Source organism: Castor canadensis, chromosome 1 (genome assembly GCF_047511655.1).
Source record: "Castor canadensis chromosome 1, mCasCan1.hap1v2, whole genome shotgun sequence".
NCBI classification, from domain to species: domain Eukaryota; kingdom Metazoa; phylum Chordata; class Mammalia; order Rodentia; family Castoridae; genus Castor; species Castor canadensis.
Window position 1 is genome coordinate 162,903,770 of NC_133386.1, and position 19,570 is coordinate 162,923,339.

A 19,570-nucleotide genomic window follows, 5' to 3' on the forward strand; every position below is an offset into this window, starting at 1 on the left:
CCATGTTTAATTGGTAATACAAGATTAGAATACACATTCCTTTAACTCCAAAATATATTATCTTTCACCAAAGTCAGTTCTCATTCTGATGCTTATTCATGAGATTTAACAGGATTTTCTTTGGCTGTTTTTATAAGTAACTGTCAGCAAGGACTGCACTAAGGATTACATTTATTAGGTTTAAAATCAAGCAGTACTTTAATTAAATATTGTTTTGTATAAAAAGAAATTTAACTTTTCATGCATTGGTGCTCACACTAGTAAAGCAATACATAATTTCTTCCCATTGTTAAAATAATTAATATATATATACTTTTAATTCTGAAGGAAAATTAAGTGTGATAACTTTAGTATTTAATATAAAAGGTAGAAAGCCAGATTTCCCATATACTAAACAGATGAGCACAAGGGCAGCTTTTGGCAAATTTATGAAGGAGAAAAAGTATACTGTCATTATTTCCTTCTGCTCTTTGTGAACTTATAATGGATAAATACCCTTTTATATTCTACCCAAAATAGCAGATGTCCACAGACTCCATAATAAATAGATAGGTAGGGGCTGGCGGAATGGCTCAAAAGGTAGAGCACCTGCCTAGCAAATGTAAGGCCCTGGGTTCAAGCCCCAGTGTTGCAAAAAAAGAAACAAAAGAAATAGGTAGGTAGATAGATAACAAATAAAACCTTTTATTCTAGACATTTCTTTTTATCACTACCAAATCATTATTTTTATAAATATGAAACATTTATATGAGAAAATATAATTAAGCCAACATGAAAAGTTATCAATCTGCTACATACTTATATTTTTGGAATATATTGAATACCATAAAATAAAATTTCCATGATTAGTTAGTGTCTTTTGAAATTTTCTAGCTGAGTTTGGTTTTCTTCCTGCTGGTTCTGTGGCAAGCCTGTATCCCAGCACTTACATTGTGTTGTCAATTTCAGTTTATTGGATTCATTTCTTGCATCTTCCAGACCTCTCTATTCATATTCAACAAATATTAACTTCAGCCATACTAAGTAAAGGAGATCTATTGATAGGATACCAAGAGCTCATAGTATCAAGGAGAAGGCTGTAGAAGCAAGCCTGGTGGTAGTAAGAACCAAGGGCACATGAACTATATGAAGGAATTTATAGTATAAAGAATTAGGACAATGTATTCTATCAGAATTAACATACCCAACCATCCATTTGTAGCATTCTTCATGATTTGTTCAATTGAATTCCATGGTTGGAGCTACAAATGAACCAATTTGGACCATGTACCAATTTCTTGAATAAGCCAGGGAATTTGATGCACCAAAAAACACTTGAGATTTACCAAGCGATGACAGAATGGTAATTGTTGTGAAAGAAATCAGGGACTTTAGGAAAGTAAAAGAAATGAGGAACAATCTGTGAATAGCAAAAGGAAGTTTGAGAATAAGAAAGTTGCTTTTCAATCTTTGATCTCAGTTTTAAACAAATACAGTGCACCAACAATACATGTTTATTGACTCCTAGTACTGATACACATAATTTAAATTGTTCACTTGGAAATTTATCTCCATCCATAAATATATCAATTCCTTTTGACTCAGTACTTAACCATAATTCTTACCCTCCTTTTATAACCTAAAAAAACATTGTAAATAAATCAAAGAAAAAGTAGTTGCTATGTATTTTATAAATATCACAATGAAACATTTGTCCAATTAATTTGTGTTAACAACAATTAAAAAGAAGAAAAAATGAGCTATTTTTCAAAGATACAATGGTGAATAGAAATAATATCTTATTGGGAGTTTCCAACCTGTAGGTGAGTCAGACATTTAAACCAATGACTAGAATGATATGAATTATCATGCAGTCTTGTGTCAAGAGGGTTAGTGTTCATCAAAATATTATCTATATAATTCCAAATTGAGAACTCAGGAACTCTGCAGCCATAATACACACTTTCCAAAATCCACTCTATGAATGTTTCCATCTCCATATATATACAAAGCATGTATGGATCAAAATGTTTTATATTAGATTTATAAACACACAATAAGTATAGCATGACACTGTAATCATGACAATGTAAGACATTCATGCATATGGATATTAACAAAGACTGAGAAACAATGATAAAAACAAAAGTATTTCCTTTAATGCTGGTAGATATTGAAAGAAATTTTCAAGGCAGTCCTGGGACTATTTATTTCAGTTACCTGATTGTTCAACAGAAGCAAAATACACTAAAATTGTTCAATTCCGGTTACGGTGGTTTAATCAGTTCTTCTTGGTTTTGCAGCTGTGGTCCTTGCTGTGTTCTCAGGGGAGAATCTGCTTCAGCACTAGTCTTTATTTATTCTTTCTATTCTTTCAAACTGGTTTCCTCAAAGCATCTGTAAGTTACAGGTAATGGGGAGACAAGTTGTTGATGTCCTGTTGATTTTAGGTAGAATAAATAGCTGTTTTGGCTCTTGTTAATAATGATTTTCCTTTTAGTGTTGCCATCCAATAGTACCTCTCTATAAGTACTTAAAACTATCTATTGATAATATAAAGTTACCCTTAATGCTACAAGCCTGCCTTTCTTGTTTATCTATTTCTGAGAAACTCTGCAAATTTTAAAGCTTTGCTGTCAATGTATACAGCATTCAGTCTCTTAAATTATTAGTCTTGATGCCTTAGTCGAGCTGCTGTTACCATTTACCTGGTCATTTTACGTACTTTACTACTATTTTTTTTTTTAACCCTAATACTCTGCTGTACTTTCCTAGCTTTTCCTATTCCTGCTGCCACATCATAATGACACAGTTTCATGCATTCAATAGCTCTTTAAAAATATCTGAGGGACTCTGTTTTGGCTACTACATTAACTACAAACTTGGTAACAAATTTGTAGCTCTCTACTTTGTGGCATTTTTTTTCTTGATTGCTCTACTCCTATCCTATACAACTATGGACTAACAAATGACTCTTCTTCCTTTGTGTTTTTGCTTAAATGATTTCCCTCACCGAAATGCTCTCCACATCCTTGCCTTAAACATTCAGAGTTTTATTTTCACTTATTTTTAAAATTCAATTTATTTTAAATGAAATATAAACTGTAAAATTGGCCTTATTGATGGGCTTCCATTTAATAGTTCTAAACATGTATGTGTTACAGATCATTTAAAATAGGTTGGATATATCTATCTCCTCAAACATTTATCATTTCTTGCTTATTAGTGTATATTAATTATGCAGCAGGTTGCACTGTGACATTTCCATTTATGCATGCAATGCATCAGATGTATATTTTAAAGATAAACTTTTCCACTGTATCTTTCTAAAATCTATGCTACTTTGCTTGTGTTACCTTGTACTTAATGTGCTTTATATTAAAATGATTTAAATAACAGATTGTGTAAGCTCTATAAAGCCAGTAACAGTCCCTTTACTTTCTTTGTAACCACCAAAAACATTTAACGCAGAACACAGACTTGTCCATTGTGTTAATTTAAATGCTAGATTCAAAGCTTAGTAAAGAAATTTAGTAGAATTTAAAAAGAGAATTTTTGTTTTCATATTGACATTTTATTTGTAGAGGAGAAGCAAAGATGAGACCAACAAAAGGAGTTCTAAACAAATTGAGGAATGGAGAAAAAGAGGAAATAAATTGAGGGAAATCATTAAATGCTTTCTGGGTTCCAATCAACAAAGTTAAACTTAAGTATAAAGAGAAACTGAGTCATATTTGTGATTCAATACAGGAACTATTTCAGTGAACTTCATCTCTTTATGTTCTAATATTGCATCTGCATTACTAGTTTTATTTTTTGCATTAAGATTCTACCCATTTAATCAAGTATTTTTTTTGTAGTACTGGGGTTTGAACCCAGGGCCCTGCTCTTGCTAGGAAGGTGCTCTACCACATCTCCAGCCATCTCTTAGTTATTTTTCGGATAGGGTCTCACATCTTTGTTCCAGGCCAACCTCAGAGTAAGATCCTCTTACCTATGCTCTCCCACATAATTGGGAACACAAGCACAAGCTGTCATATCCAGCTTATTGACTATGATGGCATCTTGCTAACTTTTTGCCTGGCTATCCCCAAAATACACTCCTGCCTGTCTCTACCACATTTGTAGCTGGGATTACAGGTATGAACCACCACACCAGGCCTTATTCTGTATTTTTGTAAAGATATTTACTTTGAAAGATTGTTCCCCTGCTGAGGAATTATGTAATTGTTTTAAGGAGCCAGATAAATGCCATTGTAGATAGAACAGCTGCAAAACCTGGGAGAGGTTTAAATATTCTGATAAGACTGTTTTAATGTTGGTCTTCTTTGGACTCTAGTGGTTAGAAACCCCATTTCTTCCACCTGAGTGATCCACTGTGATTGATGTGTCATATACAGGAAACAGCTGTCTGTGAATTTGCTTTTCATCTGTCTTCTAAGAGTCCTTTCAAGGATAGAGAGTGTAATACAAATCAGCTTTGTCTTAGAAACAGGTGCACATTTGAGTATGTGCATGTATGTGTAACTTACACACATAAGTTGTGCTATGACTTTCTCTGGTCAGAACCAGTAAACTTCTTTCTAAGTTTAGTGTTCCTAAAGAAATATATTCTGGAATATTTGGGGATTTTAGACATATAAAGTGGAGCTAGTTTTACGAAGCAATGGGATTAATACAATCCTCTGTGTAATTTATGAGTTCCTGTAAAGCATTTTCTTTCCTTTTTATTAGCATAAATTAATTCTACAAAGGTGTTTGGTTGTGGTATTTACAACATGCACATAATGTACTTTGATCAAATTCACCCAATCTGTATTACTTTTTTTTAACTATCTCCCCTTTTTAACAGGTTTTGGTGTGTGTGTGTATATATATACATATATATATATATATAAAATGAAGCATATACATGTACAAATGCTATATATAAGTATATAAAATTCTTTTATATTATCCAACATCACCTGCTCCTCTCCCACTGGTTTTCCCCACTCCCCAAAAGAGTCCCCATTTTAAAATTGTGCCTTTTTTTTTTTTTTTTTGCAAAAATTTTGTGGAGAAAATGAGGCACACACTTATTACTTCTCAGATAAACTGGGGACTATAAAAAAGGGAAAGGACAGGACTTCTCTCTCTTTAGAGACCAGCATCCATAAAAGGAAATCTTATTCTTTAAGAAACCTATTTTTATCAGGGAAAAATCCTACTGATCATCACTGATGTAAAAATGATCAGAAATTATTTTACCTAATTTCAAAATTAAGAATTTTTAAGTACATTTTAGGTCTCTGCTATGTTCCTATTTCTATTTTATGCTTTTTCTCTGAGGTCAAACCTGGCATTGTATTATGTGTTACAATAACCAGATAGGTTTGTTTATTGAACTTATTTCTCACATTTTTAATGATCTTTCTCTATTTCTCTCTCTGTATGTCTCTGAAGCCTCAACGAAGTGCTCCTGGAAACAAAGAGACTTCTCAAGTTGAATCAACAAAGGCAGAAATTCGGAGTACCACCATGTGTGATTCTCAAGATGTAAGACTAACTTAAATCAGTTTGAAAACAAGGATATAAGCATTTTAGTAATTCTAGTTCATTCCACCATCTATCTTTGTATTTTTATATGATATCTACTATCTAAGGATTTTGATATAGAAGATAGTGCTGATAATTGGTACGGATGTTTCAGCTCAGAGCTTTGTGCTTACTAGGCAGGTACTCTACCAGTTGAGCTAAACCATTAGACCTTTTTGCAGTATTTGTTTTTGAGATATGATCTCACTTTTTGCCTGTGCTGGCCTGGGCCATAGTCATCTTATTTATGCTTCCCAAAGGAGCTGGGATAACATGTACACACCACTATGCCCAGCTGTTTCTTTTGAGATGGGGTCTCACAAAATTTCCCCAGGCTGGCCTCAAATCAGTATCCTCCTGATCTCCACCTCCGCAGCAGATAGGATTATAAGCATGAGACACCAGTGCTTAGCCTAGCATTATGATTTTAAGTGTGAGAAAGCAAATGTTGTTTCAATATAAATAAGGTAAACAATCCATTTGGAAGTATAATCAGATTCATAGGAAAACAATGCACATGAGATGTTAAAGACTAAAGTATGTGAGCAGGGGTTCAGCAATATACACATTCCTACAATCACAAAACAGCAAGCTGTTCAGATGTTAAAAACAAAGCAAGCAAAGAAATACTACCCCCGGCCAGACCAAAGATATGATTCTATAGTATTCTTTACATAATGAAAATAAGCTTGGCATTCCAGAGACATCATGCAAGAAGAAGGGAGATTCTGATGAGAAAAATGAATGGGAGAGGAGTGTACATATGTTGTGGATCATTTGCCTAGCATGCACAAGGCCCTGAGTTCAATCCCTAGTACCACAAATAATAAACAAATAAAATAAAAAAGAACCATTCCTTTCCATACTTAAGAAAGAAGGAAGGTAGGAAGGAGAAATGGAGGGAAGGAAAGAAGAAGGGAAGAAAAAGAGAGAGAGAGAGATAAAGGCTGTAGAACTTGAGCCATGAGGTTTTACATTCATAATTGTATTGTAATGAAATATTCCTGAACCGTGGTGAAGTGAAGTTTATACATCTATCTGACTAGATTTAACAAACAACAGTGACAATTATGTTGAAGACATTCTAAGTTTGGTGCCAATCCAAAATGGAAATTATCTGCTGAAACTATTCATGCCTGAAGGAAACCAGGCAGCAGCAAGAGGAAGTGAAGAAACAGAAAAATAAGTGAAAAATGTCATCTCTTTTTCCTCAGCTGCCTGAAAAATGGATTTAGAAAGAAAAATGAATTACTCAACACTTTTCCCTTAAAATCTTTATGTATAAAAATTTATATCCAATGCATAAATTTGAGGACATAAATTTAACCAGAAGTAGAAATAAGATGTTCTGCAATTTACTTCTGAGGGAGGAAAGGTTCAGAAAGTCTTTGAGTAGGAAAGAACATTTTTTTGCAGTAGTCTGAAGGATGGATAGGTCTTTGATAATGTGAGCAAAATACTCAGAGGCAGAAAAATAACAGCGAAGTATAGATAAAGAATAGAATTCACAAAGTTCTGGAATGTGTTTTTCAAAAGTTAATTTGGGTCTAGACTGAGCAGAGCCCTGGATTCCTGACCTAAGAAGCTTGGTTTGAATTAAAGAGAATGTTTTCACACATTTGTTTCCAATTGAGTGATAAGAACATGGTGATAATTTTAAGGATGGTGCATTTATTTCTTTACTTATTTTTCAGAAACTATATAATAACATGTTTCCTTTAGAGACAAAAGTGATAATTTTGATACAGTTTGTTAAATTTCATTTTGATATATTTTTACTAAGAGTTGAGCCTATTCAATATGATATACTTTTGTGGTTTGTACCTCTTCTTTTACTGTTTGTGTTCTTCTTTATCTGTGACATCTCCTATAGCTTCAGTAATCCCTATAAGCATCTACCAACTTTGTACTAACCATGTCCCTTGATAAAACTTTCTGCACTGGCACAATCATCATTGCTTTTTCTCTAACCTGACCTCAGAAGGCTTCAGTATGTGAAGTCTCAACTTCCAAGAAACTACAGTTTCTAGTGTAAAGGAAGTACTCAGTATTTACAGCATATATTTTCTGTCATAGTTACAGGCCAATAGAACAATATACATAAATGAAATTAACTAGGTATAAGCAATAGGAATTAGCAGGACTGGTGTTAGCATCAGTTTTCAATTTCTAGATCAGTAGTACTTACCTTTGTGTTCACAGTAGTGTCATCTGGAGAGCTCTTACAAAACATGGTTGTCCAGGATCAGGACACATTCCAGGAAAGTTAGCTCAGCATCCACCTGAATGGAACCTGGACATGTGTTCCATTTATTTTTAAATTTCTCCAGGTGATGTTAATGTGTAGGTCAATGAATTTTATATATAAATTATCATATAAACATCTGAATAATTCAGAATTTGAGTAATTGCTATGGGTCTTATAAATAAATAGAAGACGTAAGTATTATTATAAGTAAGTAATTATAATTATAAGTAAGATGTAAGTAATTATTCTTTGTGGATTGTATGAGGTATGAGGTTCTATACTCGTAATTTGTTTGTTGCTATTCAGGTGTAGCTTTTATAATGTATTGTAAAGAATATCTTTTCCTTATTGAACTATTTTAGCAACTTTGTCAAACATAATTGACCATATATGTGAATTTATTTTTAATTTTCAATTCTGTTTCATTGATCTATATGTCTATCATTTTGTCAGTACAACACTATCACAATTACTATACATTAATAGTAAGTTTTTTTAATGGGAAGTTAAAGTACTGGACTTTTTGTTCCTTTTCAATGATCAATATTGGTTATTCTGAGCCCATGAATTCTCTTATAAATGGTATGATCAGTTTTCAGTTTAAATAAGCCAACTGGCAGGAATGTTGATAAAGATTGTATTTCTAGATGATTTTAGGGAGAAATGTCATCTTATTAACAATTCTTCCAACCAATAAACACTATTTTTATTTCTGTTTGCTTAGATTTATTAAAATTCCCTTCAGTAATGTCTTACATTAAACATTTCAATTAATTTCTTGAATAAAAAGTTTAATGATGACTTGAGAAATCTTATAAACCATAGTTTTATATAGATAATAGTGAAATTAGGTGCTACTATCCACAACAGAGCTTGATGCAGCTGGTAAAAAAAAGAAAACAAAAAAAAGCTAAAGGAGGAATATTTCATTCAAATATAAAAATGAACTTTCAATGAAAAGTATCTGAAATAGAATGAAAAAGTGGAGCAGTTAGTACAATACATGATAGAATAATGAAAAATAACATTTTGAATGAGTTTAGGAAATGAATCATTCAGTTTGAAAGAAAAGAATGACCATGTTTTCTTCCCATCTATTCCAGGATTCTATGATCCTTACCAACTGCTATAATTGCTGATAGTAGCACATACAATGTCTTGGTAAATATATAGTGAAGGTTATGCATTTTGATTCTTGTTCCTTACAACTGAGTCTGAATAACACAGGACGTGTAATGACATGGGAATTAAATAAAACCTATATTGAATACCAAGTCTGCTGTTCCCTAACGTTGCCCCTCTGGCAAATGAATTTATTACTTAGATTCCTTATCAATGATTTTCAACTTTCAGCGTAACTAAGAATCAGAAGGTCAGCCAGTAAAACTTCTCAGGTTTTAGTCCCTCTTAGTATTAATTAGAAAATCTGTGACAGAGTCCAAGAATGTATGTTATTTAAATAAGCCCACCTAGATTTCCTTCTGTCAACATTTTATGCTAAACACTTTGAGTAATGTTGATGTTGATTTTTTAAGTTTTATTATGGAAGTATGTCATATTCAGCCACACCATAGATGTCTGTCCATTACTGGTTTCTTCTAAAAAAAAAAAAATACTGCTATGCAGTTTGAATATTCAAAGACACAAAATGTTGTATACCCAAAGGCATAAACTTGGAATTAGGAACCATGCTTATTCTTAGATACATAGAGTGTTTTCCCCTTCCTGCTCATCCTTGATGCAATCCAGGAGGGGTGATTTAGGAAAATGCCCTTTGGATTCCTTGATCCTTTTATTAGTAGACTTAAACAATTTGAAATGGATCACTAAATGCCTAACATAAGATTGGACTATCAGTTTGGAGTGTATTTAAATTACTTGAAAAGCAACTTTGCATAAATGATATTAGTGGATCATACTGAGGAAGCTAAAGATGAACCTACTCCATCTCATTTTCTTACATCTTGCAAATGTGCCTCATATTGTTTAATAGCACACGAGAATCACAGACCTTGAGCATTTTAGTTTAATTTTTGCTTAGGGATTAAGAGTTAATGCTCAATGTAAATGTGTTTTGCAATGTTTGTGACTCCTATAAGTAGCAAACATTTAATTTTTCTTAATGTGCTGAGGAAATGAAAAGCAACAGTGGTTTATGTTTAGCACTGGGAGCATTTGCTTTGATTCCTGCCATTATCCCTGCTTGTGTGCTCCTGACAATAAGGAGCCTATTACAAAGAAAAGCATTATCTAGGGAATTGAGAGGAGAAAATGTGTGGAAAATAAGACCTAAAACTGCAGGTAGAAAACCATGCCAGTGTTTTCATGATAAAACAATTGTGGCAGTTATTTAAGAATTCCTGATGTGTTGCTATAATGAGGCATTCACTATAAGATATTTTATGGCCCTTATGAGTTGTTGGCTGATACATGACAATCATTTTTTTCTCTGAAAGCCATGCCCTGCTATAATTGGGTTGAAAGGCCATATCCCATTGCCATGCTGGGCTACACCCTATAGGATCATATGATGTGGTTGTCTTCATCAGAAGCATTCTTATGACCACAAAAGAAATCACAATAACAATAAACCTGTGCAGTTGAGGCAAACCCTGTTAATTATGTAATTATGTGTATAAAAGTAATACCTAATCACATTTGGAGTTAAATTATAATGAATGTGAGAACTGAGACTCTAGTATTTGTATCTTGTATATTAAGCTTAGAGAATGAATATGACTTGCCTAGGGGACATGGATGTCAGACCATGCCTTCTTCTCAGTCTCCCTCTCCTGTGGTTGGTTCTGTCAACTGAACTCAGAGTCATCACTTAGATTCAGATTTACATGTTCAATTTTTCACATTCTATTTTTCTAAAATATTGTTCAATAACAAATAAAGCAAATATGTTTTGCATAAAAAGGTGTTATCAAAGAAAATTTTAACCAAAATTAAGTTTTTAAGTAAACTGGTACTTGTTTCATTCTTTCTCCTTTGTAATATTCTTGTTTTTAGCCTATAACTCATTTCTTATTTAAATATCCAGAATTAACTAGACTTTTATCTCTGTTACAAGTATTTTTGTTTGTTTAATTTCAGGTTGCCCAACTGTATATTTTAATCTATATTTATGAGATATTTTAATATTTTACAGAAAGTTCAAAGACATAACTGATCTCTTGTGAAGTACAATGAAGTTCTTTAGAGTGATAACACTGTTACGGCAACTGGCAATGACAGAGTTACAAACTAAAAGAGTTGACATGAATCTCTGATAAATCATTTTATCCTCTTTAATTATTTTTTTTTATTCATTTATTCACATGTGCATACATTGTTTGGGTCATTTCTCCCCCCTCCCCTCCTCTCCTACCCTCTTCTTAACGCTTCATTGTTTATTTCTGAGAACAGAAATAGAGTATAATTAAAATAAGCAAAAAGTAAGGGATATTTGAACGACTGTAAATTCTCTCATTGTGTTCTTTTGGAAAGGTCATTCGAAATATATACTTTTTATTTCATAAATAATTTCATAAATATTAGCATTGAAGTCCCATGTATACATGAGTTATAATGAATGTCTTCTGAAGTATTTGACGGACAAAGTTGATTAGATGGATTGATCTAATGATTCTGCCCTGAGGAGGAAAATAGATGAAAGGCTAGAAGACATCCTTCCATGTCAAGGTACTCAAGAAAGATGAGTGTTTTTTCTTTTCTTGTCAAAAGTCATAAATAGAAAAGGACAAGAGAATATAAACCTTAACAAAAGGAAGAAAACAGCTCCAAATCCTTTGGCAATGTCAAGATTCTAAACTGATCAGAGTAACTATGTTGACACCATAACAGTGAGGGGGATGAATAATTCAGGGGCATTTTTTGTAAGGGAACAAAGCCCATTCTTGAGGGTGGTACCCTATGACCAAATCAACCCCCGAGGAATGCACTTCCAAATCTCATCATCTTCGATGTCAGAATTTAAACATGAATTTTGTGGACATGTAAATATTCAGATCATAGCAAAAATCTAACCTGGGATGATTCCCTCTTCACTTTATTCACTTTACTGGGTTACATACATTGCTTAATTCATTGTGAAATGAAGATTTTGAATGTAAATATCATTATTCTCAATTCACAAGCAAGAGAAAATGAGATTAATTACTATTTCTCTATCAACATTCCATAGGCAAGTGCTACCTGTGACGAAGATTTTGATTTAATGCTACAGGGATGTATAAAATTTGACATGGAATAAGAGCCAAAGATATATTAGTAGATTTCTCATTAAAATCTCTCTCTGTCTCTCTCCTCTTTCTCTCATGTTCATTATTGGTGTTTACTTTTTCCCTCCTATAAAATACTAATTCCAGGAACTTCAACCTTTACTAATTTACCAACATTATTCCAAATAGTAGATGATGGAGTTGGCACTCAAAATTTATTTATGCACAATTTCAAATACTGATGTCTCCATGTTAAGATGGGAGTCCTGATAATTACAGGGGACATCTCCGTATTAGAGCTCTCCCAAATCTTGTAATTATGTGTTTCTTTCCATGCACATAATTATGTAATAAGAATTATTTGACTCAACTACATAGGTTTTTGTTGTTGTTACTGTGATTGCTTTTGTGGTCATAAGATAACATTTTTTCTAGGTAGTAGTTTATTGCCAAATCTCAAAAGCAAGCTAATTTTTTCGTGGTGTTGGTGAAGATGTATATATGAGAGAGATTTGAATAACTTTAATAAAGATGTGTTCATGTCTCATCCCACTTCATAATTCACACACCCAGCTGTGCTCCTCCCTTGGTCTCTTGTCTAATTAAAAGTGTGACCTGCATATTAAAGCAGCTGAACTTGGGTATGCTTTCCTGTTCAATCTGCATATTTTATGACTTGCATTTCTAGATCTAGGTACTTTATTAATCAGGTTGAATTTTGTCTAATTGAGATGCTGGAAGTGTTTTTGAAGACCAGTGCTAACCTTTGGTTGTGCTGTTTTATGGAATTCACGAAACTATTACTTAAAATTTTTGGTCTCTTAAGATAGAAAATGATTTCCTTTATAAAATTAATTCATCGTTCCCAATACCCTGTTACATCTCAGTCCTCTAGTCTCAGTAAAATTGCATAGTTCAATGATATGCAAGAGGGGAAATGTCATGGAACTTTTCCTTTAGTACAAAAAAATGATTTAATGTTCAAATTGATAAGGAAGGAAGTGCTTAATTTTCTAGGCACTGTTCCAACTTAAACATTATATTTTCATTAACATGGGCATTGGCCAATTTTTCAATTATACATAGAAAAGCAGCTCTTTGTAGACAATAATATGTTAGTGGAAAGAGATAGATCATCCAGAGCTCCAGAAAAGAGAAGAAAAAAGAATGAATGGTAAAACTGAAGGAAGGAAGGAGGGGAGGGAGGGAAAGGAAGGAGGAAGGAAGGAAGGAAGGAAGGAAGGAAGGAAGGAAGGAAGGAAGGAAGGAAGGAAGGAAGGAAGGAAGGGAGGAAGGAAGGAAGAAGTAAAGGAAAGAGAGAGAGAGAGAAGGAAAGAGAGAAAGAAAGAAAGGAGAGGATGGACTAGAGAGAAAAGAGTTGTGAGGAAGCAGGAAAGAAGAAGAAGGGGAAGAGGAGGGAGGAAGAGTGGATACAGAGATTGAGAGAAATATAGAAGTTTGCATGTATGACCACACAAGGAGATAGACAGTTATAGACAGGTATATGTTGATATTTTGAAATGAATAAAAATGCTCAAAACACATAAATAAAGTTGTTTGCTTTCTCTCCCTAACTTAATCATTGAACTTTGGCATCTGACAATATCGTGTTCAGTGCCTTTTATTTCTTTGTGTTTCACCTTCATCTACTATGCATTATTGTGCTTGTCTATGTAATTTTCTATTACATGTTTTTGGATTAAGTATTTCATATAAGTAGGTATCCAAAAAATCATCTTCAGAGCTAGGATTATTTAGCTTATTATTTTACCATGATTTATTCAACTATCCTATTCAAGCAAAATCATTTTTTTACATTTTTTGATATACAAATTTCCATAATGAGTATGTATTACTACATTCTTTTTCTTTATTAATTTTGGATTATTTCCTTAGAGAAAATCATTACAAATTGAAATTCACTCTATCAAAAATATTCAAAACCATTGTGTCTTAGTGAATTATTTTCCAAACTATTTGTATGAATATATTTTACACCAATATTGTTAAATATAACGTATATACATATATGCATTTATGCACATATATGCATCTATGCTTTTACATATAATTTTAATTATATATAAATTGTTGATGTAACTAGATATTAGGTTTTCTCCAATGTCATGAGGGTAACACTGAACAAACATGAACATATCTGAAATAGTCATTGTAATATTTCCCCCCAAACTATTTTGACCACAGTTAATAGAAACAACTACAAGTTTCAATCATAAAATATCATGGAATCTTCCATGGTTAACAACAAAAGATATAATTTGTTAAGTATCTAACATGTATTGTGTGCTTTATTCTAGGTTCTTTGTCTTCATTTGGACCTCACAAAAATTCCAGGAGGCTTATTTCTTTCCCCTTTTAAATTAATGGTAAACATGATATTCAGATAGCAAAGAAATTGAATAATAGCTCCCAAATAAGACAGTTAGCCATTAAGGATTGAATTCAATAACAAGTTTTCTGAACATAAAGCCTATACTTCTGACTGCTTAGGAACTTGATATACATTATGTCAACTTTTTCTCACATACTATGTATGACAAGCATCACTAACAGCATTCTCTGTATTTTAATCATGAGGGGGGATTACTTTGAGTACAGTCCAAAAGCCTCTTTGTTTGAAAAGCATGTGCTCTTTCCACTAGAGAATTCACTTTCAGTCCACACACTGTATGCTCTCTTCTATTATTCATCACTACATCTCTGGTTTTATTGAAAAAAAGAAACATATTACACAATTATTATTTCTCATAATGTCTAGATTAGCATCCACCTTAAAAATATCCTGATCTTTTCTATCCAACAGGATTCATTTGACATTTAAGTAGGTAACAAGTGTTAAATTATCTAGCATGTTGATGTCATTTCCTAATTGATTGCTAAATCTATATCTCCTGAGTAATTGATTTCATTATCTCTTTTTTTCAGTATATTTTCTATTCCATGAGGACTCTCTTAAGAAACATGAGTAGTATGTAAGCTTCTTTATCTTAACTGTTTAAATTCTCAACAATTGCCAACATATTCTTCTAAAATATGAAGCATTATCATCAAATGTTGGAAGATATATTGAATGTATGTAAATTGAAAATTAAATTTGAAAATTTACACTATTCCATAAATTTTTTGGAATCTGGATAGGAGCTTCTGAGGTAAATGAACTCACCCATTTCATGAAAATTGCCTGGGAAGGTGACCATTTGGCTTGACATGAACATTTTCAGTTCGTTCCAGTAGAAGCTTTGCCTCAATTTGAGAAAAATATTCTTTTCAATCTTTTCATTGTTCCAGTTGCACTTCTCGCTCATCTTAGGCATATCATTCGAACACTGTGTCTCATCTTCTTTCTTTATAGTTTTTCTTTAGACATTTGATAATACATCTTAATTTTCAAGCATTTGTTGACATTTTTTGACTTGATGTATTTGCTAATATTTGTCTACAAGGTAGAAAATGATTTGCAGATTTTGAGATTTACTCTGTTAGCATTTAAAACCATGGCCATACCCAAATATGCAGACTAGTATCTCAAATCAGTGTTTTGTAATGAACATGACAAGCATGGTAAAGAAAAGAAATAAGTTCTAAATTCTTAGAAAACTAAATTAATCAGGAAATTATTTCTTAAATATGTAAGTCTGAAATGCTTTCCACAAAATATGGTAATATTTGCTTGGAGGAATCAAATGTTTTTTTAGGAATCGATATTTTTACATTTATGCATTCTACATAGGTTGTTTATAACAATTATGACTTAGTTCATCTTTATTAAATGCTGAGTGAATCAGCTTCATTAACATTACCTGCTATTGTGATTGTAACATTCAACTTTATATTTATCATTTTCATTGCTGCTGCAGCATACGATATAATGATAGTGGCTAGTTGGCACTGAGATTAGTGCTTTTTTCTTATTTATAAGTAAAATGTATCCTTATTTAAAAATATGGAAATTGGAGTGTAAGTGTGGCTCAAATTAGAGCACCTGCTTTGCAAACATGAAACTCTGAGTTCAAGCCCCCATCCTACCAAAAAATTACAGAAATTGAAATTGAGAAAATTGACTAACTTATCCAAGGCAACAAAACTAATGAATAGATTTAAGAATTTAAACATACATATACACACACAGAAATAATTTGAACACTGACTAAACATAGACACCTTAGCCCACAGGTTTAACCACAGCCTTATTGTATTTAGTCATAAAAATGCCTTACTTGAAAACAGCATTTGTGTATTCCTAAGAATTACAATTCCATTTGAGGTGGGACATAGAAGAATTAAAGGAAAAAAATATTGATAGTTACTCCAGGTGGCACTGGATAATGAGGCAAAGACTATCACCTTGTAAATACACATTCTTGTGTATGTATTTAGTAGTCAGGGTAAAAAGAAATCTGTGAGGTTCAGTAGGTGACAGCAAAGATTCATTCTTTCAAGCCCACTCATTTATCTTGTGAGTCTTTTTTATGGTTCATCAAAGTGAACACATCTCACTTGTTTAAGTTTTCAATTCCCTCATTTCATCCATCTCTGTCATCTATGTCTCTTCACTATTATGATTGAGACAAACAAGAAGAGAAATTGAAACAAACATTTTGAAGGATTTATCCTTTTATGCTAACCATAAAAGCTTCCTAAGTTTCCAAAAGAGCATTTATTCAAATGAGTACTGGGAGCTAACTTTGTTCAGAGTAATTTTAACATAGGTAACATTGGGTCTTCTCTGGGGATCTTTCTTACCCTTCAGGACTGAAAAGATTCTCCATTTTCCCTATTAATTATGCATGACTGAAAGAATATTTGTGGAGGGCACAAATTTTAATTTAAGTTTGGAATTGTCTGATAATATTCTCTGTGAGAAGGGGTGGCATGAAAGATGATAAAATGGAACAGTTACATAAAGTTTTTAAATACTATAAGACTTATAATCTTTGGGGACTTATAATTTAAATTGCTGATGATTGATTTGGAGTTTATTATATTGGTAATGAATTATGATTATTTGGGGGAAAAAGAAAGTTGAGTTAAGGTTTGGAGATATGAATATGATTGTCAAAACTGATGAAGAACAAGTAAAATGTTATTGTTATTACATTCAACATGAGGTTGGGGATGTAAATGTGACCATATTTTGCCAGAGTTTATATGCTGTAGATGAATTTAGACTTAATCTATAGGGAATGGGATGTTGCATATTTATATTGACTATATTTTTATTTGTTTTGATGTGATTAATGTTTAGACAATGAGTTACCATGATAAAATCTATTTTACCAAGACATTTCTTGAAGCTGGTACACTTGTAGATCGGAGAAGAGCAAGGTTAGAGATAAGTAAAGAGTTTAATTTGAATGGCAAGGAAGGAGATAGGTGATAGACAACTCCTCTAAAACAGAGAGGAACAAAGCTTAATGATTGCTACTTCTGCACTTGTAACCACAAAAGAACTGTCTGTTGCTATCATTTAAAAATCTAATTTTCAGAAGTTGAAATAAGTTTTCAAACACTATATGCACATATGGAAATTAAAACTACAAAAGTTTTGTTTAAAAACTGCCAAATACTCCTTGAGTTGTACAAGATCACTGAAACTGAAGTGTTTTTAAAAGTCTAATATATCTTGCTTGTGATGGGAAATTAAGTGTACTCTGATGTTAAGTAGAACATAAGACAGAGAGACTATGAGTCAATTGAAAAAGGAACATTATGTTACTGTTCTTTTAGTTGTGTGATTATTCTTAATAATGGACTCATAAACTCTGAAATTTGGCCTCCAAATATTTGAGTACTGAATTCTAACTTGTGATAGATGAAGTCAATTTCATCTTGTCATCCAAATACAATTAGGAAAATGTCTTTTTGATTGCCAGAGTAGTGTGAATGACAGAGATGTTTATAAAAATGGCATTGACACCAAAGTTTTCATTGAAATAAGAGGGACATAATGGTAGCATATTTAAGCAATTATTGTATGGAGTGATAATTGTACAGCCTTCTTCATATCTCTGGTTTTTTTTTAAGTTTTAGCAAGGATTTATTTTAATATAACAGGATAAAGTCTAGACAAGGGGAAGGTGAGAGAAAAAGAGAGAGGGATTTCCTGTTCCCTAAACAGGAAATGGGAGCAAAGACTCCCATTCAGAGAAACCTTCATATCTCTGTAGATTTCAATGTAGAGAAAGATTTAAGGTACAAACTTCCTTAGAAATTAGTAATGTTCTTTTCTTCTCAGTTATCTCAACACTATTACCTGTGATGTGTCTCTACCACCAGCATGTGTTTACTTTTACTTCTTTCCTATGTTCTCCTAACAAACTTGTCAGAACTCTATCACTCAAGGTTGAGTTCCTCACTTACTGCTTTCATTTACAAATCCTCAGTTACCCTAATTAACCAAATGTCATTTTTTTTTCTTTTATGGAGAACACATATGTCAAATTTTTTCCCCTTTGGTAGTACATAAGTTTCCCATATACTGTTGGCCTAAATTCTTTGTCTAAGGGAATTAATATTTTGACTATTGATTTCTATATTATTATAGTTGCAATTTCACTTAGATTGTGTATGAAAGTTTTGGGAACTGTTGTCAAATACAGTTAAATGTGAACATTTCAAGAAAGCAAATTTTTATTAGCAGTCTAAAAAGTTGTAATATTTTCATGTCCTTGTTTTGTTTTTGTTCATTTATTATTTGTTTACAGATTACATATTGACCACTTACTATCTAATAGACACCTCTCTGTGATCAAAGGTGTTAAACACATCCTTTATCATACAAGACCTCACAATATATTGAGCAATGTGCATACATTGTATGCACATATGAATAAATGAGAAAAAAAGAAATTTTGGCATTATATAACTTGAAACTAAATTAGATCTCCATTCCTTGTTTTATACCCAGGAAAGAAACTGACTTGTTCATTGTCAAGGGTTTGTTATCCAATAGTCATGGATTATTAAACTCAGACTTTGTTTTTCACATGGAAAGGAAAATAAGAAATCACACACACACACACACAAATGCAGGATAAAACCCTAATTTTACATTTATTTTAAAAGTGTGCTGAAATAATAGGAAGAAAGAAAGGAAGAGTGGAACAAACAAGGAGAGGTGGGAAGAAAGAGCAAGGAATATATTCATATCTTTACTTTGGTTAAAATAGAAATGAAAGTCAACTTTTGTATCTCTACCTTTGGTTTGTCTTCATCACAAGGGATGAGGTTAAAATGTAAGATGAGATTTCCTGTTTAGTAAAATATAGGATCTTAGTTACAGGAATATTACCTTTATAAAATATATTGAAGACTTTTATCAGACAGATTTATGATCATATTATTTAAATTGCTTCCTCACTTGTAATATTGATGTCCTGCAGGCACACAGATCATTGATATATTGAAATATTGGAGTCCAGATGAATCACAGATATAGACTTATTTAATCCTTTATATATATATATTTGCTTTATAGACAGAAAGAACTTTCTATTGGAATTGAGCTTCTGTGTAGCAG

At 32.4% G+C, this 19,570-nt stretch overlaps 1 protein-coding gene across 2 annotated transcripts in view; it reads left to right on the top strand.

Annotated features, from left to right (window-relative positions):
* The window catches only part of Luzp2 (leucine zipper protein 2), a 469,710-nt gene that overhangs the window by 445,557 nt on the left and 4,583 nt on the right, over positions 1-19,570 (top strand). For both annotated transcript variants that reach the window (XM_074043008.1, XM_074043011.1), the window contains exon 10: positions 5,425-5,517. In XM_074043008.1, the coding sequence (XP_073899109.1) occupies positions 5,425-5,517 (93 nt within the window). The remainder of the gene's footprint in view (positions 1-5,424; positions 5,518-19,570) is intronic.